The 22,963-nt window shown below is 51.8% G+C and overlaps 1 protein-coding gene and 1 pseudogene across 1 annotated transcript; one reads left to right on the forward strand and one right to left on the reverse strand.

Moving 5' to 3' along the window:
• The first annotated feature begins 12,828 nt into the window (after nucleotides 1–12,828).
• Nucleotides 12,829–13,845, forward strand: LOC137677050 (olfactory receptor 14J1-like). Its single transcript, XM_068424239.1, has one exon. It carries the CDS (start codon nucleotides 12,829–12,831, stop codon nucleotides 13,843–13,845), a length of 1,017 nt encoding a protein of 338 aa, XP_068280340.1.
• Nucleotides 13,846–20,573: 6,728 nt separating this feature from the next.
• LOC137677051 (olfactory receptor 14A16-like) lies at nucleotides 20,574–21,528 on the reverse strand (annotated as a pseudogene).
• Between the last annotated feature and the right edge of the window lie 1,435 nt (nucleotides 21,529–22,963).

Genomic DNA, 22,963 nt, shown 5'->3' on the forward strand with positions numbered 1-22,963 from the left:
TCAAGGATCCCATAAGCTGTGGCTGTGCCAGCTTTAGGAGATGCCTCCAGACACTACAGCTCTGTTGCCCTGCACCCAGAGCCTTACCATGTCAAGGGCTGCAAAGATTTCTCCTCCAGTGAGCTCTCAGTCATCCTCCCAATCCTGACCAGCTTTAAGATCTCCCTGACTCAGTCCTCTCCCCTCGCTGCCTGCAGGCAGTGCCCTCAGCCCTGCTACGCTTTGTAGAGGAGCTGCTCCTGGGCAGATCTGTCTCTCTGCAGTGCTGCCCACTTGCCATCAGCTCCCTCCATCCCAGGAGCCCAGCCCAGCTCAGCAGCAGAGGGACCATCCCAAGGCATTGTCATGACCCCTCAGGTGAGTTTAGTGCTGGGTCCATAAAGTGGGACAGTAATAGAAGTTGAGGAAACCTCTCAAGAAGTCCAAGGCAGACACAAACTTCAAAGTTTCAAGGAGTGATAATGGGTCCCACTGAGGGACATCACTGACAAAGCCTCTCTAGGGGCTGGTTAGAGCAGAAAACTGGAGGCAGTGATGACAGGTAGGCAAAGGCAAGGGAAAGGTGGCTCTGATGCTGAGGAAACCTGGATGTGTTACATGAAGCCAAAGGGCCAAGCCCTCACCCCCAGCCCCGCAAAGGGAGATCCTGTCCCTCACACGTTGCTCAGGGCTCTTCCTGGGGCAGTGTGATGTGGGGATGTGCAATGCCTAGAGCAGGACCATGATATGATGCCTCTGAGGCTCACAGGTGGGGACGAGGAGGCAATGAGGTCCTGGTGCTCTATGGTAAGATATCTCCTCACAGGCACCAGGTGCAGAGAGAACAGCCATAGCCCAGGAGACAGAGACCTGAGCTGTGCTGAGGCCTTTCAGCCTTGCCAGAGCCCCAAGCTGTCTCCAGCACAGGATGTCCTATGGTTTCCCACACCTGTGCCTGTTTTCCTGGAGGCTGTTGACACCCACCCTGCTTACCAAGCTTGCTCTCTCCTGAGCAGCTCCCTACCCTTACTGATATCTCTCCATCCTCGCAGGCTGTTTGTTTCAATACAAAGCTCTGCCTAAACCAGACTCTTTCTGTGTGCCCCATTGTATCACAGCACTGCACTTGCAGTGACATTTCTTTCTCCTCACGACTTCTCTCAGCCTCCCAAGATGCACTTTGTGGCACTTTTTTTCTTTCTCATGCTAATCCCTAAAATTGAGAAAAGCTCCACCATTTTGGAAACTGCCCCTCAAGCACTCTCAGGCTAATCCTGCACTGCCTTGAGCCTCTGCGCCACTGGGCAAAAGGGCCAAAGAAGACCAGGTCTCTCAGCCCACACAGGGCATGTGCTTGAGGCTCCAAATCCCACCTTGGCAGACCTCCTCTGCCCACTCTCTAGGTCCTCCTCAGGCCTCCAAAATGGGGAGCTGATCACTGGGACAAACCCTTGTGTAGGGATCCCTGGTAGTGCTGTGTTGAGGGGCATAAAATTCCCCTGGTGCGGGGGGCCATGCTCACCGTAATGCAACCCTGTCTGCAGCTGGCCTGGTTCATAGTGAGCATGCACCACTGGCTTGTATGGCGTCTAACCTAGTACTCAGCTCCTTCTCCTCAGGGTCAATCCTCAGCACTTCAGGTCCCAGCCTGCCCTGATGTACAGGGTTATTCTTTCCCCCGATGCAGGACTGGCCACTTCTCCTTGTAAATTTTCAAGAGGTTCACAGAATCACAGAATCACAGAATGTTAGGGATTGGAAGGGACCTCGAAAGATCATCTAGTCCAATCCCCCTGCCGGGGCAGGATTGCCTAGACCATATCACACAGGAACGCGTCCAGGTGGTTTTTGAATGTCTCCAGAGAAGGAGACTCCACAACCTCTCTGGGCAGCCTGTTCCAGTGTTCAGTCACCCTCACCATAAAGAAGTTTTTCCTCAAATTTAAGTGGAACCTCCTGTGTTCCAGCTTGCACCCATTGCCCCTTGTCCTGTCAAGGGATGTCACTGAGAAGAGCCTGGCTCCATCGTCTTGACACTTGCCCTTTACATATTTATAAACATTAATGAGGTCACCCCTCAGTCTCCTCTTCTCCAAGCTAAAGAGACCCAGCTCCCTCAGCCTCTCCTCAGAAGGGAGATGTTCCACTCCCTTAATCATCTTCGTGGCTCTGCGCTGGACTCTCTCTAGCAGTTCCCTGTCCTTCTTGAACTGAGGGGCCCAGAACTGGACACAATACTCCAGATGCGGCCTCACCAGGGCAGAGTAGAGGGGGAGGAGAACCTCTCTTGACCTGCTGACCACACCCCTTCTAATACACCCCAGGATGCCATTGGCCTTCTTGGCCACAAGGGCACACTGCTAGCTCATACTCATCCTGTTGTCCACTAGGACCCCCAGGTCCCTTTCCCCTACGCTGGTCTCCAACAGCTCTGCCCCCAACTTGTACTCATACATGGGGTTGTTCTTGCCCAGATGCAGGACTTTACACTTGCCCTTGTTATATTTCATTAAATTTCTCCCCGCCCAACTCTCCAGCCTGTCCAGGTCTCTCTGAATGGCTGCGCAGCCTTCCGGCGCGTCAGCCACTCCTCCCAGTTTTGTGTCATCAGCGAACTTGCTGACGGCGCTCTCTAATCCCTCATCCAAGTCATTAATGAATATATTGAATAGAACTGGTCCCAGAACCGATCCTTGCGGAACTCCGCTAGACACAGACCTCCAACTGGACTCTGTCCCACTGACCACTACTCTCTGGCTTCTTTCCTTCAGCCAGTTCACAATCCACCTCACTACCCGATCATCCAGACCACACTTCCCCAGTTTAGCTGCGAGGATGCTGTGGGAGACCGTGTCAAACGCTTTACTGAAATCGAGATAGACCACATCCACAGCTTTACCATCATCTATCCACCGGGTAACATCCTCATAAAAGGCTATCAAGTTGGTTGAGCAAGACTTCCCGTTGGTGAAGCCATGCTGAGTGCCCCTAATGATCCCCCTGTCCTTGATGTGCCTAGAGACAGCACCAAGAACAAGTTGTTCCATCACCTTTCCGGGGATGGAGGTGAGGCTGACCGGTCTATAGTTACCCGGGTCCTCCTTCTTGCCCTTTTTGAAGACTGGAGTGACATTCGCTTTCCTCCAGTCCTCAGGCACCTCTCCCGTTGCCCACGACTTAGCAAAGATGATGGAGAGTGGCCTAGCAATGACTTCCGCCAGCTCCCTCAGCACCCGCGGGTGCATCCCATCAGGGCCCATGGATTTATGGACATCCAGGTTGCTTAATTGGTCCCTGACCCAGCCCTCATCAACCAAGACAGATTCCTCCTCTATCCTGACTTCTTCTGGGGCCACAGGGGTCCGGGGCTCCTCAGGACAGCCTCCAGCAGTATAGACAGAGGCAAAGAAGGCATTCAGTAACTCCGCCTTCTTTTTATCCTCTGTCTCCAGGGCCCCCACCTCATTCATCAGTGGGCCTACATTGCCTCTAGTGTTGGCTTTACCTGCAATGTATTTGAAGAAGCCCTTTCTCTTGTCCTTGACCTCTCTTGCAAGGTTTAATTCCAAGGAGGCCTTAGCTTTCCTAGTTGCCTCCCTACATCCTCTGACAACAGACTTATATTCCTCCCAATGTTCCTGTTGGTCAAATCACAGAATCACAGAATCAACCAGGTTGGAAGAGACCTCAGGGATCATCGAGTCCAACCATTGCCCTGACACCACCATGTCAACTAGACCATGGCACTAAGTACCATGTCCAGTCTTTTCTTAAACACATCCAGAGATGGTGACTCCACCACCTCCCTGGGCAGCGCCTTCCAATGTCTAATAAGCCTTTCTGTAAAGAAATTCTTCCTAATGTCCAACCTGAACCTCCCCTGGAGAAGCCTGAGGCTGTGTCCTCTTGTCCTATCGCTAGTTGTCTGGGAGAAGAGGCTAACTCCCACTTCACTACAACCTCCCTTCAGGTAGTTGTAGACTGCAATAAGGTCACCTCGGAGCCTCCTCTTCTCCAGGCTAAACAACCCCAGCTCCCTCAGCCATTCTTCATAGGTCAGACCCTCCAGACCCTTCCCCATCTTGGTCGCCCTCCTCTGCACTCGCTCCAACATCTCAACATCTTTCTTGAAGTGCGGGGCCCAGAACTGGACACAGTACTCAAGATGCGGCCTGACCAGTGCCGAGTACAGAGGGACGATCACTTCCCTAGACCGGCTGGCTACACTATTCCTAATAGAGGCCAGGATGCCATTGGCCCTCTTGGCCACCTGGGCATACTGCTGGCTCATGTTTAGCCGGCTGTCGATCAGCACCCCCAGGTCTCTTTCCACCAGGCCGCTCTCTAACCACTCTTCCCCCAGCCTGTAGAGCTGCAGGGGGTTGTTGTGGCCGAAGTGTAAGATCCGGCACTTGTTCTTGTTGAACCTCATGCCATTGGTCTCGGTCCATCTATCTAACCTGTCCAAATCCCTCTGTAGGGCCTTCCTACCCTCCAGCAGATCCACACTCCCACCCAGCTTGGTGTCATCTGCAAATTTGCTGAGGGTGCACTCAATCCCTACATCTAGATCATCTCTAAAGATATTGAACAGCACTGGCCCCAGAACTGAGCCCTGGGGAACACCGCTAGTGACCGGCCGCCAGCTGGACTTTGCCCCATTCACCACCACTCTCTGGGCTCGGCCATCCAGCCATTTTTTAACCCATTTAAGAGTCCACACATCCAAGCCCCAGGCAGCCAGTTTGTCCAGGAGGATGCTGTGGGAGACAGTGTCGAATGCCTTACTCAAGTCTAGATAGACTACATCCACAGCCCTGCCCTCATCTACTAAGTGGGTCACTTTGTCATAGAAGGAGACCAGGTTGGTCGAGCAGGTCCTGCCTTTCATGAATCTGTGTTGGCTGGCCCCGATGCCCCCATTGTCCTGCATGTGCCGTGTAATGGCACTCAGGTTGATCTGTTCCATCACCTTGCCTGGCACCGAGGTCAGGCTGACAGGCCTGTAGTTCCCTGGATCATCCTTCCGACCCTTCTTGTAGGTGGGCGTTACATTTGCTAATTTCCAGCCAGCTGGAACTTCTCCAGTTAACCAGGACTGCTGGTAGATAATCGAGAGTGGTTTGGCAAGTTCATTTGCCAGTTCCTTCATTACTCTGGGGTGAATTCCATCCGGGCCCATAGCCTTGTGGGTGTCCAACTGGCACAGCAGGTCACTAACCGTCTCCTCCTGGATTACGGGAGGTTCACACAGCCCCCCGTCCCTAACTTCAGGCTGTGTGGGCCGAGTCTCCTGAGGACAACCGGTCTCAACATTAAAGACCGAGGCAAAGAAGGCATTGAGCACCTCTGCCTTTTCCTCATCCCCTGACACTACACTACCCTCCTCATTCAGCAAGTGGTGGAGGCTCTCCTTGACCCTCCTTTTGCTGTTGATGTATTTGTAGAAGCTTTTTTTTGTTATCTTTGACCGTAGCAGCCAAATCAAGCTCTAATTGAGCTTTGGCCCTTCTAATCTTCTCCCTGCACGACCTGGCCACGTCCCTATAGACCTCCCAAGTTACCCAACCCTTCTTCCAGAGCAAGTAGGCTCTCTTTTTGTCCTTAAGTTCTAGCCTAAGTTCTCTGTTTAACCAGGCCGGTCTTTTTCCCCGACGGCTTGTCTTCCTACAGACTGGGACAGCCTGCTCCTGAATATTTAGCAATTCCCTTTTGAAGCATGTCCAGCCTTCCTGGACTCCTTTGCCCTTCAGGACCGACTCCCAAGGGACTCTGTCCACCAACCTCTTAAACAGGCTAAAGTCAGCCTGCCGGAAATCTAAGGCAGAAGTTCTGCTCTTGCCCCTCCTTACTTCCCTCACTATCGAAAACTCTAACATTTCGTGGTCACTACTCCCAAGATGGCCACCGACCCTCACATCTCCCTCTAGTCCTTCTCTGTTCACAAACAACAGGTCAAGCAGGGCCCCTCCTCTAGTGGGCTCATTTACCACTTGCATGAGGAAGTTGTCCTCCACACATTCAAGGAACCTCCTAGATTGCTTCCTCTCTGCCATGTTGTATTTCCAGCAGACATCCGGCAAGTTGAAGTCGCCCACGAGTACAAGGGCCGGCGGCCGGGCGGCTTCTGACAGCCGCTTGTAAAACGCCTCGTCCGCCTGCTCATCCTGGTTGGGTGGTCTATAACAGACTCCCACCGTAATGTCCGCCCTGCCGACCTTCCCCGTGATCTTCAGCTCTTCCTCTTTGTTGCCCATACTGCGTGCGTTGGTGTAAACGCACTTCAGCTGGGCTAGTGGCCTTGCCCCCGACACAGGCCTGTCACCCCTAGGTTCATAAGGATGTGGTCAGGGCTGTTTGGGGGAGCCTGTGAAGCATCCCAGCACCTGATACAAATTACTTCTGTTGCCAGGGAGAACCTGAAAGCTCTCCCTAATTTGAAGAGGTGAAGGGGAAGGAAGGACAGCATCCTTCAGGCTGGAAGGGACCTTGGCAAGTGTCTTGACTAACCTCCTGCACAAAGTAGGGTCAGACCAGATCACTCGGGGCATTATTCCAACACATCTTCATCACTTCCCACGATACAGCCTGCACACCTCTCTGAGAAACAGCTTCCAGGATTTGACTATCCTCCTGTTGGAGAAGTTTCTCCCTGTATATACCCTGACCCTCTCTTGGTTTAGCCCATTGCCTCTTGTCCTTGTATCTTGCACCATGAGCATAAGCCTGACTCAGTCTTACTAGGACCAGTGCCGTACTACTGCATGTTCCCCCAAGATATTCCTTTTTCCCAGATGAACCAACCCAGCTCTTTTAGCTTCTCCTCCCAGTACAAGTGCTCCAGACCTGATCACCTTGGTGGCCCTCATCTGGACTGGCTCCAGTTTACCAAGGTCTCTCTGGCATTGCAAGGGGTCAAAACCTAGAAAAGTCTTCTGGATATGGTATAAAGTGTACTGAGGAATCTGAGGAGAGGGGGATAATCCCTTCCATTGGCTGTGCTCCTGCTCATGGAGCCCTGAATGTTCTTGGCCTTCTTTGCTGCTGGCTCAGGTTTTGCATAATGAAACCCAAGGACCACCAGGGCCTTTCCTGCAGAGCTGGTCCCCAGCCACACAGCCCCCACCCTCTGTCACTGCAGACCTTAGTCCATCTCAAGGGCACGACTTTGGATTTACCTTTCTTAGATACCATGAGCTTCCTATTGTACCATCCCTCTGGCCTATGTCTTTTGGAATGGCCACCCTGCCCCCCAGTGTAGCGTCTCCTCTCCTCAATGTGGTGTCATCTAGAAGTGCTGTGAAAAATCACTCTCTCATCTTTTCCAGGTCATTACAAACAAGTTAAATAGAACAGGTGGTAGACCCATACAGGCCATAAAATCCTACCTTGGGCACAAAAATATTGTGGGGGATGATGTTGAAAACTTTGCCAACTTCCAGGTTAAAAGACAGCCATTTTTGAAAAGTGTATGTGATGTTTATGTGCTGTCAGTCATCAGGGATGTCCCCCAAACTCCATGACCTTTCAAAGATGATCGAGAGTCGCCTCACTGTGACATTGACCTTCTCTCTCAGCTCCCTGGGATGCCTCCTCTCCCATAGACTGGTAAGGACTGCATTGGTTCACTGGTAAGTTCAAGTGAACCCCTGACTTGATCCCCATCCACCGCTGGTTGATCTCTTCCAGAGTCCTGCCCTGAGTCACAGAGGCCTGGGAGACCTTGCCGGGGAAGACTGAGATAAGGAGGACATAGAGAATCTCAGATCCGTCTACACCTGCTCCTATGGAACTCAGCAGTGACCACAAAGTTTCCACACAGTTTCTTCCTTAACTGTTCCTGAAGCATTAAACACTCCTTCTGGTGTCCTTGAATTGCCCTTAAAGGTTAGATTGAGTTTCAGTCTTGACCATTGCTGAGCTTGGAGGGTGCTGTCCTTGAAGACCATCTGTACTGAGCCCTGCCAACACATCACAACTCCATCACCCACGGTACCGGCTCCAGCTCGTCCTGTCTGTGCCCCTGGCTGAGGGCACTGCCACACATTTGGGCTGAAGCACCCCAGCTGTGGCATCAGGCAAAACTCCTCCTTGCCATAAGGAAACCTGGTACCAAGTGACTCCATGTATGCAAAGGCTTTGCTTCTGAGCACACACGTGGCATGGTCAAAAGACATCTGAATGCCTTTCTAGCCCTAGGACTACAAACCCAGAATGAAGTGCCTGAATTCACTCAACTGGAGACATCCCCCACCAACTTGGAGAAATTAGATCTTTCCTTGTCACCTTCCTGGGTGTCCTGTCTAATGAAGGGACAAAATAAAGGGAATTCTCATGCACAAGACTTTTCCTGATAGGAGAAATGACACAGCTAGAAAGAAGCATCTCTCCTGAGCTGAGGGAGGGAACATCAGTGATTGCTTCAGCCTGTTTCACAGCAGGTTCCGCTGGAGCCCCAGGGACACCTCAAGGGAGCCCAGAGCGGGAAGAAGCAGTGACACCTTGGGCTGGTCCCTCTGCTGCTGAGCTGGGCTGGGCTCCTGGGGTGGAGGGAGCTCATGGCAAGTGGGCAGCGCTGCAGAGAGACAGCTCTGCCCAGGAGCAGCTCCTCTGCAGAGCGCAGCAGGGCTGAGGGCACTGCCTGCAGGCAGCGAGGGGAGAGGAGCCAGGTAGGGAGAGGTTAAAGGCAGTGTGGAGTTGGCAGATGCTGAGAGCTCACGGTGGGGAGAGATCTTCACAGCCCTCTAATTGGTAAGTCTCTGAGTGCAGGACAATGTAGCTGGTGTTCCTAGAGAGATATCCAAGAGCTGGCACATCCCGCTGCATATATGAGCTTTCAGGAGGACTCTCACAGTTTCCCTAACATAGAGGAGGAGGACGTGCTCCAGAGCAGGACTTCCCTGCTGCACCTTTAGAATGACAGGGCACGACGGCTGCCTTCTGCCAAGGACAGGTCCCCGGTGCAAAGGTGGGTGTGCAGCCAGGGGTTCCCAGAGCTGTTCTATAGAGCAGGGTCCCTGCAGCCCCAAGGGTTGTGTGCCATGACAGGGACTTTGCCTCCTGCCAGAGTCAGCACTCAGTCTGCCCAGGGAACTCCCTATGGCACTGTGGGGGGAAGCTGTGGGTGGAAGGAGGGACCCCTGTCAGGGCAGGGTCCTTCTGCTGTCCAGAGGGTACAGCGTGAGTCATGGCTGCTCAGACTTCTACACCACCCAGAGGGCATTTGCAGAGGATCATTTTAACGATGAATGTGAAGGTAGGGAATCACCTGAAAGGGTAGAAATCTGTGCTGTGAGGTTTGTCCTTTTGCTTGGCTGGGTGGGCAGTGGGAGATAGGAATTGATTTCTTTGCTCTGTAGAAGGCACTGAGACCCCAGTTCTCATGGAGACTTGTCTGAGCTGCTCCTTAGCCCCTGCACACACAGAGATGTCCCTGGGCAGTGCCCTGCTGCCAGGAGGGGTCTGCAGGGCAGATCTGAGCACACAGCAGGTGGGATGAGGTCTGTGAGCATGAAGAGGGAGGAGAGATGGGGACAGAAAAACAGTTCCTGGCCAAGACAGTCTACAAGCAGCAGAGACATGGGCAGGAAGGGAGAGAGAACTGCTCCCAAACATGCCATGGGAGGAGGGATTCAGGCATATCTCAGCCATCCACCACAGTGCAGGTGCTTTTTCTGGAGAAATCCCCTGGTCTCCTCACTCACACAGAACAGCCTCTGCCCTTAATGTCATGTGAACTTGGCCTTCCCTGCAGCCTGACCACCAAAAAGGAGAAAAACAAGTGTCTGACTGTGTGCCCCTCTCCTGCCTCCCTTGGAAGGGGTAATTTGATATGTTCTCCTCATCTCCCGGCTGCCCTTGTTATTACACTCACTGGTGTGGCGGGGTGAAGATTCAAGTGCAGCTGAGGCACCACTGCTGCGTGTACTGTCATGCATGTATGTCCACAGAGGAAAAGCATCCAGCTCCCACCCTGCTGATATCTGGGGCTCTGGGTGCTGCAGTGTGTGCGGCTGGCAGTGATCTCACCCTGCTTTCAACATGTAACAAATCTAGGACACCTGAGTGTTTCCTTGGGAGGTCCTGCTGGGCTGCAGGTTGCCCTCCAGTAGGGCAAAGCTCTCCCATGGCACCTCTGTGTTATGCAGGAGCCCCATGGATAAGATACCTCAGTGCTAAGGCCATGGGAATGCTGCTGGGTGGCTGCATGCGGGAAGCTGTAATGAGACCTCTGATGGCCTAGTTAGGAGGACAGAGATGAGATCCTCCTCAGGTACAATGACATGGAGTGAGGGATTTGGAGAACGGCATTTGGAAACTGGATTCCTCTGCTCTCAGCATTGTCCAGTTTCTTTTGTGGGGAACATACGAGTGCAATTGTCCTCCAGTCGACAGATGTGCCAGCACAGGGCAGTTGAGACCAGGGCTGATGGACAGACCTGCTGTCCTAACTCTGTACTCAGGGACAGTCCCTTTGCCCCTCAGAACCCACATGATTTCACTTGGAATGCAGCAGAAATGGCTGCATTAAAAACATCACCCCAGGTGTGGTGGGGCAACTAGAACAGAAAACAAAAATCCCCACAGGTCTGTTCTGCAGTCGGGTGAATTGGAAGAGACAATGCTGAAAAGTTTTTGATATCATGAGTGGTTTAATCTGAGATCACCTCATGTTCCTATTTACGAAATTCTGTAGGGCAGGACTGACTCCTGAAGAGCCCACAGCAGAGCCTCCTGCTCCCTGGGGCACACTCAGCCAGCAGCAGCCAGAGTTCACTGAAGGTCTTCCTGAAAAGTGAAAGGTGGCTAGAGGGTGTTCAGTAAGAAATTAAATAGATTTATCTCAAAGAAGTCTGCCTTAACTTCTCACTTCCTTTACCTCCTTGAACAGATCCCCATGCCCAGAGGCACCAAATGCCCAACAGCAGCTCCATCACCCACTTCCTCCTCCTGGCATTTGCAGACACGCGGGAGCTGCAGCTCTTGCACTTCTGGCTCTTCCTGGGTTGGAGAAATCTTCACAACTTTTGCCACAATAAGTCTTTGGCAGCAGGGCAATGCAGATGAGTATCCTGGAGGGATCTTGTAGAGCTGGCACATCCCATGACTGATAGGACCTGTCAGGATGTCTGACGTGGCTTCTCTGGTGTGGAGAAGGAGGACGTGCTCCAGAGCAGGGCTAACCTTCTGCACTGCCAGAGGTAAAATGCATGACGGCTGCCTTCTCCCAGGGGTGTCAAGGTGAGTGTGAACCCAGGACTGTTCTTCAGAGCAGGGTCCCTGCACCCCAGGGGTCATTGTGCTGGGGCAAGGACTCTGCTGCCTGCCAGGGTCAGCACTCAGCCTGCCCAGGGAGCTCCTTATGGTGCTGGGGGGGGAGGAAGCTGTGGGTGGAAGGAGTGACCCCTGGCAGGGCAGGCAGGGTCCTTCAGCTTTTGAGAGGGTGCTGCACAGTTCAGGGCTGCTCACAGCTCCAGATCACCCCTAGGGCATTTCCAAGGGGACTTTTCAAGAGGAAAATCAAGATGGGGATTGAGTAAAAGGGAAAGATTCTGTGCTTTGAGCTTTCTCCTCCTGGTTGGCTGGGGAGGCAGTGGGAGATGGGAGTTTATTTCTCTGCTCTGTAGAAGGCACTCAGATCCCAGCTCTCATTAGAACTTTTCTGAGTTTCCTCTGAGCCCCTGCACACACAGAGATGCTCGACTGTCTGTCTTTCTCCTGGCTCCTTCTGCAGCAGCACTGTGGCATTTCTGCCTTTTTCCTCTCCTGTCTTTGCTCACCTTGTTCTTATCACTGGACCTTCTGGGATGGGATGTGGGTTAAGTGCAGTTCAGAGACCAGTCCTGTAGGTCCTGCAATGCAGATGTATCCATGGGAGTAAAGTATCCAAGTCTTCTCCTAGTCTGCGGGTTCAGAGCAATGCAAATGAGTGGATTCTCCTTTCAGGACACCCCAAATTTAGGATATTTGACTCCTTCCCCAGGGGTTCCTGCTGGGCTGCAGGCTGCCCTCCAGCAACAAACACCTCTCCCATAACATCTCTCTGTTATCTAGCAGTCCCATGGACAAGACACCTCGCTGCTAATGTTATGGAAATGCTGCTCATCGTCTGTATGCAGGCAGCTGTGCTGAGCCCTGTGTGTCCTTCACTGGGAGGACAGAGCTGAGATCCTCCTCAGGTATGATGAGATGGGGTGGGAGGTTTGGCGATCTGCACTTGGAAACTGGATTCCTCTGCTTTCAGCAGTGTGCAGTTTCTGGTCAGGGGAACATCGCGGGGTGATCGTCCTTCAGCCCAAAGGTGTGCCAGCACAGGGCAGCTGAGAGCAGGGCTGATGGACAGTCCAGCTGTCCTCACTCTGCACTAAGGGACAGTCCCTTTGCCTCTTGGGATCCTCAAGATTTCACTTGGAGTGCAGCAGAAAAGCCAAGGATTTCTGTCTTAAAAACAATCCCCAGATGTGGTGGGGCAAGTAGAACAGAAGACACAAACCAAAATCCCCTCAGCTCTGTTCGGCAGAGAGGTGAACTGGGAGTGACAATGCTGAAAAGCTCTTCGATATCACAAGTGGACTCAATCTGAGATTACCCCATGTTCCTATTCACCTATTGCTGTAGGGCAGGACTGAGTTCCTGCAGAGCCCACAGCAGAGCCTCCTGCTCCAAGTGACACCATCAGCCTGCACCAACCACAGCTCGTGAAAGGGACCTGCCAAAAGTCTTTCTGAAAGGGGTGAGACTGTTTGGCAATTTCTATGAAAAACTGAATGTATTTTGCGCAGAGAAGTCTCCCCTAAGCTGTCACTCTCTTTTTTTCCTATGACAGTTCCCCATGCCCAGAGGCAGCAGATGTCCAACAGCAGCTCCATCACCCACTTCCTCCTTCTGGCATTCGCAGACAAGCAGGAGCTGCAGCTCTTGCACTTCTGGCTCTTCCTGGGCATCTACCTGGCTGCCCTCCTGGGCAATGGCCTCATCGTCACTGCTGTAGCCTGCGACCACCGCCTCCACACTCCCATGTACTTCTTTCTCCTCAACCTTTCCCTCCTTGACCTGGGCTCCATCTCCATCACTGTCCCCAATGCCATGGCCAGTTCCCTCCAGGACACCACAGCTATCTCCTATGCAGGATGTGCTGCACAAGTCTTTCTGTTTCTATTTTTCATTTCATCAGAATATTGTCTTCTCACCATCATGTCCTACGACCGCTACGTTGCCATCTGCAAACCCCTGCACTATGGGACCCTGATAAGCAGCAGAGCTTGTGTCCACATGGCAGCAGCTGCCTGGGCCAGTGGGTTTCTCAATGCAGTGCTGAACATTGCCAATACATTTTCACTACCCCTCTGCCAAGGCAATGCCCTGGACCAGTTCTTCTGTGAACTTCCCCACATCCTCAAGCTCTCCTGCTCACACTCTTACCTCAGGGAAGTTGGGCTTGTCATGTTTGGTGCTTTTGTATTTTGGTTGTGTTTTGTTTTCATTGTGCTGTCCTATGTGCAGATCTTCAGGGCTGTGCTGAGGATCCCCTCTCAGCAGGGACGGCACAAAGCCTTTTCCACGTGCCTCCCTCACTTGGCCGTGGTCTCCCTGGTTATCAGCACTGCCAGTTTTGCCTACTTGAAGCCTCCCTCTATCTCTTCCCCATCCCTGGATCTGGTGGTGGCAGTTCTGTACTCGGTGGTGCCTGCAGCAGTGAACCCCCTCATCTACAGCATAAGGAATCAGGAGCTCAAGGAGTCCATCAAGAAAGTTATTTCAGGGATAGTTCTCAATACTGGTAAATTTTCTATTCGCTCTTCAGGAATGACTTCCATGATGCCCCATTGCAGGCCTGTGCTTTTTTTGCTGTTTTATAATTTTTAATCATTATCTGTAGTCTTATTATTTATTATCATTTTCCTACATAAATGTCTGAATCCATATTACTTCTTCTGAGGAATGAATCTGCTCTATCCAACCTGGAGCTGATATAAAAGTGTGTCTTTCACAGGGACTGAGCTGACACTCTCATTGCAACTCTGAAATAAAATGGGATCACCCCCGTGCACTGAATGACGTTTGGGCTCTTCTTCCAAAGCCGATGTCAAAAACAATCCTGAGGAATTTGACCCCAAAGGGCCTATTTCTCCTTGGAATTGGAAGAGAAAATCTTATGGTCCTGTTGGTAGCTCTTAGAGACCAAGGGCTGGAGTTTGGAGTCACCCAGGGGTGTGTGGTGACCGTGGAGATGGTGAATGGTCAGTGAGGTACATAGCCAGGGCTTTCTCAGATATGCCAGCGCAGAAGAAATTCTCCAGGAAGGTAATCTGGAGCTTCCTGGAGAGCCCTGGGATTCTACGGGGACAGTGTGCGCCTAGTATAAGCAGTGAGTAAAGCTCTAGTCAGTGAGGGATCACCCAAGGTGGAGTCACCCAAATGGAATGTGCTACATACTGGTATCTGCAAGGTAAAAAAGATGGACATACTTGGCCACAGACCAACTCCAATAGGGAACAGCACCTTTGCAGCCACCACACCAACAACAGAACACACACAACCATGGACAACACAACTGTCCCCATCCTGTTGCCTTCTCAGGCTGATCTGGTGTGAAGGACATGAGTGGTCTGTTCGTCCTCTGCAGCACTTACCCATGGGCACACACACACCGACAAGTCCCTCCAGAGTGGGGCTAAGTTTTGGCTCTGCCCAGGTGTCCTACCCAGTCTTGGAGCCATTACTCACTGTACAACTCCAGCCTTGGATCTCTCCACATCCTGCTGTCCTCCTCTTCCATCCAGCCCCACTTGGAGGTGGCCATCAAAGCATGTACGTACATTCACACACAAACACACAGACAAACACACAGACAAACAAACACAAACACACACACACACACACACACACACACACACACACACACACACACACACACACTCTAATGAGCACGCTCACACAACAAATAGCCAGGAGCAGAGGTTAAGAAGAAGGCAGGACATGCCATGGTGATCAGGCACAGGTTTGGACAGATCAGTACTGAGCAGCCTCTTCCCAGATGCAGCTGGGCCCTTGCACCCCTCCCCATCCACAGGCTTCTTCCTCCCAATCCACCTGGATCCCTCCCTTTCTGTGCCCCAGACCCCTCCCTAACTAACAACTGTCACCAATTACTTTTTCTCCAACAGTCTCAGCTTTTTTCCATTTGTACCATCATTTGGTAGTTGGGATTACATCGCCTAGGTCATCTGGGCTTGAAACAGCATCACTTATGGGTTCCCCTGGCACTGCTGGCCTTGCAAGGCTTGACTACCCAGAAGCTCCCCAATGCTCCCCTCCAGATCCCTGTGCAGTTTGGCCTCTTCTCATGTCTCCGCTCTTCAACCACTTGTGGGATCCAGCTGGGACACATGGTGCTGCCTGGACTTCTAGTTCCTTCTCACATGGATCTCTGTCACATCCCACAGTTTCTCATGGCATGTCCCATACGTTCCCATCTGATGTACAGGTGTCTTCAGCCCAGGGCAGGGCCTGACTAGGGGCTCGCTCATCTGCCTTCAGCCTTCAGAGCTGGTGCTTCTGATGACCTCATGATGCCTGCCTGCTCCTGGCCAATCACATTGCTGTCATGAGGTGACCTCCCAGCAACAGCCCCACCTCTACTCTCCCTGAGCAGTCATCTGTGTCATGTTGGCATTTGTGATGTGCTTTATGATGTCACAGTACCTGCCTGCCTGCTGCAATTCAGTCAGGTTGCCAAACAAGTGACCTCAAATCAACCTCCCAGCTACGATGCCTCATCGGGCATCTCTCTCTTCCTGCAGCAGAAGTAAATTTCCAGCCAGCCTCCCATGCACTTCCACTTTGCCAGGCTCTCCCCTCCCCGGTAAAGTAATTTCTGCTGGGAGGCAGGAACATGCTCACCCACAGGGACTGCAGAGCCCTGATGGGACAGCTGGCATGGTGGGAGGGCAGCCATGGATGCATCTGAAGGGTATTTTGTCTAAGTCTTCAGTCTGATGAAGCAGGGATAGCAGCACGCTCCAATGGATATTGATCCAGTTTGTCTCCTAAGGAGGTCTGGACAGGAAGGACAAGCAATCCCTGGGGGTCTCTATGGAGAGCCTTGCTCCTCTCCTCCCCTAGCCTGCCTGTTCCCTCATAGGCCACCTGGGACTTGCATCACTTTTCCTCACACCAGATGACTTCTCAAGGTCTTCAGCTGGATTTTACAGCTCCTTTGCACCAGCTCCCACCTGCTTTCCTTAGAGAACTGGCTGCACACAGGCACAGAAAGGTTCCTCTTCATTGCCAACAAACAGAAGTTAAACAGGATACAATTTCATAAACATTAAAACCCTCTCCTCAGCTGTATGCTAAGTTCAAGCAGCATCTAACATGATCCACATTTCAGAAGGGGTTTCCGTACAAGAACTCTTCTAGGCAGAGGGATAAGAAAGGATAGAAATAAACACGATCAAGGTATTGAGTAAAGAGTTAATCAGACTTCTGAAAGATGAGGCAAGTCTCTAACTCCCTGAAGCTCAAAGCAGAACCCAGATAGTTGAGAGGCATCTGAACGACCAAAGAGCAAGCAGAGAAGGAAACCTGTGTGCAGTGGAAAGGGCAGATGTCCAGACAATCTTCTGAAAAGATGTCCTTAGGCATGGCCATTGAATGAGGAGAGGCGGAAACACCTGAATGATGGGGCAGGTGAAATAATGGAATAGTAGCAGTACAAGTACAAGAAAGATCAATATTTCTTCTCTTGCCATTAGTACACTTCCTGAAAATTCCCATTCTGTCATGGTGGGAAAACATTGTTATTTCTTAAAAGTACTCCAGTGATTCAGCTGATGAAAATCTGATTGTATATGGTTTTCAAATGTAATGAAAGTAATTAAAAATTGTGCACCTTTCTGGGCAGACATCAGTTGTCTGACCATAAACAGGCAGTGCCCCTTTTAGGGGCCCCAGTGTACCTGCAGTGCTGGCCTGGGATTGGCATCTATCACAGAGGACCTGTGGGAGACCGGAGAATCTTGAAAGCTGCAGGGGGAGGCTGGGCAGGGGTTCCCCGGGTATCTACACTGGCACCAGGTGTCTGTGTCACTGTAGCTGAAGACTTTTGTGACCTACTTTTTTTTTCTGTATACCTTTATCAATGATCTAGATGAGGGGATCAAGTGCACCCTCAGTAAGTTTGCAGACGACACCAAGTTGGGTGTGAATGTTGATCTACTTGAGGGTAGGAAGGCTCTGCAGAGGGATCTGGACAGGGGGATCAATGGGCAGAGGCCAACTATATGAGGTTCAACAAGGTTCAGTGTTGGGTTCTGCACTTGGGGCACAACAACCCCATGCACCGCTACAGGCTGGGGGGAGGGTGTCTGGAAAGATGCCTGGTGGAAAAGGACCTGGGGGTGTTGCTCAATGGCCAGATGAATATGAGTCCGCAGTGTGCCCAGGTGGCCAAGAAGGCCAACAGCATCCTGGCTTGTATCAGCAATAGTGTGTCCAGCAGGACTAGGGCAGGGATCGTCCCCCTGTACTTGGCACTGGTGAGGCCACACCCCAAACACTGTGTTCAGTTTTTGGACCCTCAGTACGAGAAAGCCATTGAGGTGCTGAAGCAAGTCCAAAGAAGGGCAACGAAGGTGGTGAAGGGTCTGGAGCACAAGTCTTCTGAGGAGCGGCTGAGGGAACTGGATTTTTTAGTCTGGAGAAAAGGAGGTTGAGGGGAGACCTCATTGCTCTCTACAACTACCTGAAAGGAGTCTGTAACAAGGTGAGTGTCAGTCTCTTCTCCCAGGTAACAAGCAATAGAAAGAGAGGAAATGGCCTCAAGTTCTGCCAAGGGAGGTTTAAATTGGACATCAGGAAACATTTTTTCACCAAAAGGGTTATGAAGCATTGGAACGGGCTGCCCAGGGAAGTGGTATAGTCACCATCCCTGGAGGGATTTAAAAGACGGGTAGATGTGGTGCTAAGGGACATGGTTTAGTGGTGGGCTTGGTAGTGTTAGGTTAATGGTTGGACTGGATCTTAAAGGTCCTTTCAAACCAAAACATTTCTATGATTCTGTGATTCTACATCCATTCCCAGTTCTGGAAAGCACTTTCCTTTTCAGAAAAAGGAAATCCCTTGCAAAGACTGAAAAAAAACCCCCGAGAATTGTGTTGACACATTTCTTTATTTTGTTTTTTTTGTCTTAAGTTCTTCTTACTTTCATTTTCATTGACATTAACTGACATCTGAGAGGCCTACAGGCATTAAAATGGGATCGTTTGGTGTCTTGTACAGAGCCCCATGCCCCCAAAACCTTCCCTGCCCAGGACTCCTCAGTCTTTGCCCAGACCGAGTCACACTGAGGGTTTGACCTCTCTTCGCTGAATTGGATGTTGGTTTAGATGGTCACTTACAGCACAGGAGGATTCATGCCCCATAATCATCAGCTCTGCTCCAGTTAGAAACAGGGCCCAACATCACCACAGGATCATAAGACACCTGAGGTTGGAAGGGACCTCAGGAAGTCTGCAGTCCAAACTGTCAGAAACAGGGTCAGACGGAGCTGTTCAAGGCTTGATTCAGTCCGAGTTTGAAAACCCCAAGGACAGAGACTGCACAGCCCCTCTGGGTGACCTGTTCCAGCACTTGGCTGAGCTCCTGGGGAAAAAAAATTTTCCTCATGTCCTGTCTGAACCTCTCCCCTTTCAACTTCCTTCCATTGTCTTCTGTCCTCCCACCATGCACCATGGGGAAGAGACAGGCTGGCTATTCTCCATGACCTCCTTGTCGTTACTGCCCAGCTGTGATGAGATCCTTCCCAGCCTTCCCTTCTCCGGGCTGGACAAGCCCAGCTCCCTCAGCCTCTCCTCACAGGCAAAGTGCTCCAGGCCCTGGCTGTCCTGAGGGCACTTTGCTAAACCCACTCTAGCTTGCCAATATCGTTCCTGAATTGGGGATCTGAAATCTGGATGGGGTATTCCAGTGAATCCCTTCGCTCCATCTCCTGGCTGTGCTCCTGGTCACACCACCCAGGATGCTGGTGGCCTCCCTTGCTTCTAGGGCACATGTCTGCCCCCCGTCCAGCTCCCTGCTCACCAAGACCTTTCTCATGGGGTTGCTCCCAGCCAGGCAGCCCCCCAGCCTGTGCCATTACCGGGGTTAGTACCTGCAGGGGCAGAAAGCAGCATTTGTCCTTCTGGGATTTATGAGGTTCCTGCCAACACGTGCTCTCCTTCTCCTTGAACCCCTTAACTGAACACAGAGGCCTGGGAGACCTTTTCAGGAAAGACTCGGGCAAAGGCGGCATTGAGTCCGTCAGCACCAGCATCAGTGTCTGCTGTTGTTAAATTCCCCTCCCCACTCAGCAGCAGCCCTGCGTTTTCCTGCTTCAGCCTCAGTCTCTAACACAGCCATTGAAGCTCTTGTTTTTTACTCTTGACTCTTCTTGCAGCCATGAACTCCAGGTGAGCTTTGCCTTTCCCAAAGTCACACCTGCACAGCAGAGACGATGTACATAAATTCCTTGTCTATCCCTGGCCTTGCTGTCATCCCCTGGCAGCTGCTTCGTGGCCCCTGTCTGAGCCCTGTGCTGTGAAGCCCATCCCCACTGCCCCACATATGGTCCCATAGTCCCACTGTGCAGGCACAGCACAACACAAGGTGCATTCAGGATGGGGAATGGTTCCTCTGACATGATGCCCACAGCAGTTCTTGGTGGGTTGTTATCCCATGGCTTCCCTGTTAGGCAGCCTCTCCAAGTCCCTGGACAGGCTATGTCACCTTTGGGGCTTCACAGAGAGCCCTGCTCCAGGGTTTGACAGGGTCTGGGCCAGGAGAGAGGCCAGGCAGGGCTGGCCAATCCCCTGATACAGGCGCTGAGCCCAGCAGCAGGATGGAGATGATCTCACAGCATCTCGCAGCAAAACTCACCCATAAACCTAGGGTGAGCAGCCAGTGCTGGAAATGGCTGGTGAGAGAGGCTGGGAGTGACAACTGCCCTGGGTCACCTTCCTGGTCTGTCCATGGCACCAAGGGCACAGACCAGCCCCCTCTCTCCTGTGCTTTCATGTCTCAGCTTCCTTCCATGAGCCCCCTTCCCGTGCTCTCTGCAGGGCCCTAAGCTGATGGTGATGCTCTGCAGAGTCAGCAGGCTGTAGTGCATGGGAGGCAGAAGGACACAGTCCCCGGCAGATCCCTGCTGATCATTCACCATCTCCAGGGGCAGTGGCACCCACAAGTGCACATTCAGTCCAAGTCTCCTTCCCTAATGCATCGCCCCATTCCCTCCTCCACTCAGCCCATGGAGAACGCCAGAACAGCAGCACAGCCTCACGGAAAAAATCTCTTCAGCACGTTCCTGACCTTAGCTTTGGAAAAAGAGCCCAACTGCCAGACACCAGCACTGAGGAAACCCCCTTTTATTACAGAGATGTGACATGGGAGGCCAGCTGTGCCATTGTGTCAGACACATGTGCAGAGACCTATGGGTCAGATGGACTGGATTCAGGCCTCTGGTGAAGTTGGGCGAAAGCAGACTTTCCTGGATAAACAGAATTACCATAGATACAATGCCCAAAGCACAGGAGGCTCCCCAGATACACTAGAAATCACTTGTGAAGAGATGTTGGCAGCAGATGTTGCTGCTGAAAGACTACTGACTGAATCAGCTTCTTCAGTGCGTCCTTGAGTTCCTGATTCCTCAAGCTGTAGATGAGGGGGTTCACTGCTGGAGGAATCACCGAGTACAGAACTGCGACCACCAGATCCAGGGATGAAGAAGAGAGGGAGGGAGGCTTCAAGTAAGCAAACATGCCCGTGCTGATAACCAGGGAGACCACGGCCAAGTGAGGGAGGCACGTGGAAAAGGTTTTGTGCTGTCCCTGCTCAGAAGGGATCCTCAGCACGGCCCTGAAGATCTGCACATAGGACAGCACAATGAAAAAAAAACACCTTAAAGCTAAGCAGCCACTAACCACAATAAGTCCAGCTTCCCTGAGGTAGGCATCTGAGCAGGAGAGCTTGAGGATGTGGGGGATTTCACAGAAGAACTGGTTCACAGCATTGCCTTGGCAGAGGGGTAGTGAAAATGTATTGGCTGTGTGCAGCAGAGCATAAAGGAAACCTGTGCCCCAGGCAGCTGCTGCCATGTGGACACAAGCTCTGCTGCCCAGGAGGGTCCCGTAGGACAGGTGTTTGCAGATGGCAACATAGTGATCATAGGCCATGACCGTCAGAAGACAATACTCTGCCACTATCAAGGCAAAAAGAGTTGGACAGCACACCCTGCATAGGAGATGGCCCTGCTGTCCCAGAAGGAATTGGCCATGGATTTGGGGAGAATGGTGAGATGGAGCCCAGGTCGAGGAGGGAGAGGTTGAGGAGGAAGAAGTACATGGGGGTGTGGAGGCAGTGGTCGCAGGCTACAGCAGTGACGATGAGGCCATTGCCCAGGAGGGCAGCCAGGTAGATGCCCAGGAAGAGCCAGAAGTGCAAGAGCTGCAGCTCCCGCGTGTCTGCAAATGCCAGGAGAAGGAACTGGGTGATGGAACTGCTGTTGGACATTTGGTGCCTCTGGATATGTGAGACTGTGCAAGGAGGAAATAACAGTGAAAAGTTAGGGTAGATTTTTCTGAATAAAATCAAAGCCATTTCCCAATAACCCTCTCCCTGCTACACACACACATCGGTTTTCCTTTTCTAGGAGAACGTCCTTCAGCCCCTTGCCTGGAGCCCTGGTCTATGGTGGCTGAATGTGCCATGAGGAGCACGACATCTACCCACTGACTGCCGAGGAGTCAGCCCTGCTCTGCAGCAGTCGGTTCATGGGAATGGTGTCTTCAGGGAGCAGACCTGGTGTTCACCTTTGTCAGATGGAACCACTTGTAATGTACAAGGGCCTGTCAACACGTACTCTCCCAGTGTTAAGGAACCAGGATGGCAGAAGGCATTTCAAGAGGTTTGGTATTTTACAGCTCCTCCTCCCATCCCAGGTAGTATTCTTGGATGTCAGAAACTGTCAGCATTTCTGCTGCCCTCAGGGAGAACGAAGTGAGTCCTGCAAGGCAAGAGGATTGCCTGCAGCTTAGTGAAGAGTGAGGGAAGATGCTCTGTCACTGCGACTTCCCCCAACTGCCTTGGGTTTGCACCTTCATGAGATGGAGGGTGATCAGGCTCCCGTGTTACCCTGAAAATAAACCAGACACTGCTGAGAACAGAGACCCACGCAGAATACTAAATGTCTCATCCTTTCTCAAGGTCTCAGCACCCCACATTTAGCAAAGGACACACATGGCTCATTTCCTCCATTGTAGCATCTCTGTGCTTCTCCATGGGCCTTTCAGATAACAAAAGGGTGCTAGGGGACAGGTTTGCATTCTGGAAGGCAACTCACAGCTTGGAAGGAAGCTTCAAGGAAGTAGCAAAGTGTCTTAATGATAGCATCTGATTAAGGGAAAACCAACTTATTCTCCAGTTCCACAGGTGCGAGGAAAGCTGGGACACTTGTTCCCATGGACACACCTGCATGAAAGGACCCACAAGATCAGGGTGTGACTCTGCAGCTGAAACTCCACCTCCCAGAGAGCCTGGCAGCAAGAATGAAATAACCACAGCAATAACAGAGACAAGTGGAGAAACAAGGTGTCCTGCTTTGGCCTAAACCAGGCCGATTTTCCTTTCAGTGATTTTTACTTTCAGCTAAGTCTCCTCTAAGTAACTGCACTTTCTGAAACTAACTACATGTTTTGCAGACAGTGTCTGCTTCCAGGACTGATAACGCTCGAAGTTTGTAGTTATCACTGAGGCACCGGTAGGGATGTTGTGCAGAAAGGCTCTTGCTGTACTTTTTCTTAGAGAAACCAAGGTCACTGCTGAATTCCTCATTGCTTACGAGTGAAGAGCCGAAGGGGGGTCACAGCTGCAGGGGGGAGCAGACAGGGCAGGTGACCCAAAATTGACCAACGAGGGTATTCCATCCCACACACGTCATTCTCGGTAT

Source organism: Nyctibius grandis, assembly GCF_013368605.1.
Source record: "Nyctibius grandis isolate bNycGra1 chromosome 34 unlocalized genomic scaffold, bNycGra1.pri SUPER_34_unloc_2, whole genome shotgun sequence".
In the NCBI taxonomy this organism is placed as follows: domain Eukaryota; kingdom Metazoa; phylum Chordata; class Aves; order Nyctibiiformes; family Nyctibiidae; genus Nyctibius; species Nyctibius grandis.